The 650-nt window shown below is 36.3% G+C and overlaps 1 protein-coding gene across 1 annotated transcript in view; it reads right to left on the reverse strand.

Annotated features, from left to right (window-relative positions):
* LOC119587081 (28S rRNA (cytosine-C(5))-methyltransferase-like) overlaps positions 1–650 on the reverse strand; it is a 23957-nt gene that overhangs the window by 5483 nt on the left and 17824 nt on the right. The window contains exons 3-4 of the mRNA XM_037935832.1: positions 385–555; positions 23–159 (exon numbers count right to left, since the gene is read on the reverse strand). Of these exons, the coding sequence (XP_037791760.1) occupies positions 23–159; positions 385–555 (308 nt within the window). The remainder of the gene's footprint in view (positions 1–22; positions 160–384; positions 556–650) is intronic.

Here is a 650-nt window from a genome sequence, read left to right on the forward strand (position 1 = left end):
AAATCAATAATGAACAACTCACCTGTACAAAGTCCAAAAAGTCGTCATATGAACTAAAGTCCTGCTCTTCACATCTCCACCCTTCTCTGGCTAGGTGGCTATGGACCCTGTCAGCATTTGTAATCAGGGTGTTGATTCTGACGTACCTGGGCAGGGAATCTAGATACAAAGATCAACTCATCAGTGAAAACCCTTCTAGGTATCATACAACTATCAATACCATTGTAATTTGGTTGGATAAAAAGATACAAATTTAAGGCTAGACACATGATCAAATATGCATAAACATAACATATAGGCATTGCCAATCATGCACACACACATTCTTCCTTTTGTTCTAAAAAATCCTTCCAACCTATGACACAAAGTTTTCCTCAGACGTACCCTTCTCTTTTTCTTCATTGTCGGCATTCAGATGTGTACCAATTATTTTCCTTATTTTCTCTTCGTATTCAAGAAGTGTTAGTTCTGGCTTGCTATTTCCTGGTAAACGTCCTTTGTTGATGAGTTCAGAAGTCAATATCTTTGCAAGGTGTGGACTGAAAACAAGGAATAGTTATCAAAAGCAACAATTTTTTTTTTTAAAGGCAGTATCCTATTAAGGTAATTACAACTTGTTGAGGGAATGGCCAAATATATTAATGATGAAA

The sequence above is a fragment of the Penaeus monodon genome, chromosome 22, assembly GCF_015228065.2.
Source record: "Penaeus monodon isolate SGIC_2016 chromosome 22, NSTDA_Pmon_1, whole genome shotgun sequence".
NCBI lineage: Eukaryota > Metazoa > Arthropoda > Malacostraca > Decapoda > Penaeidae > Penaeus > Penaeus monodon.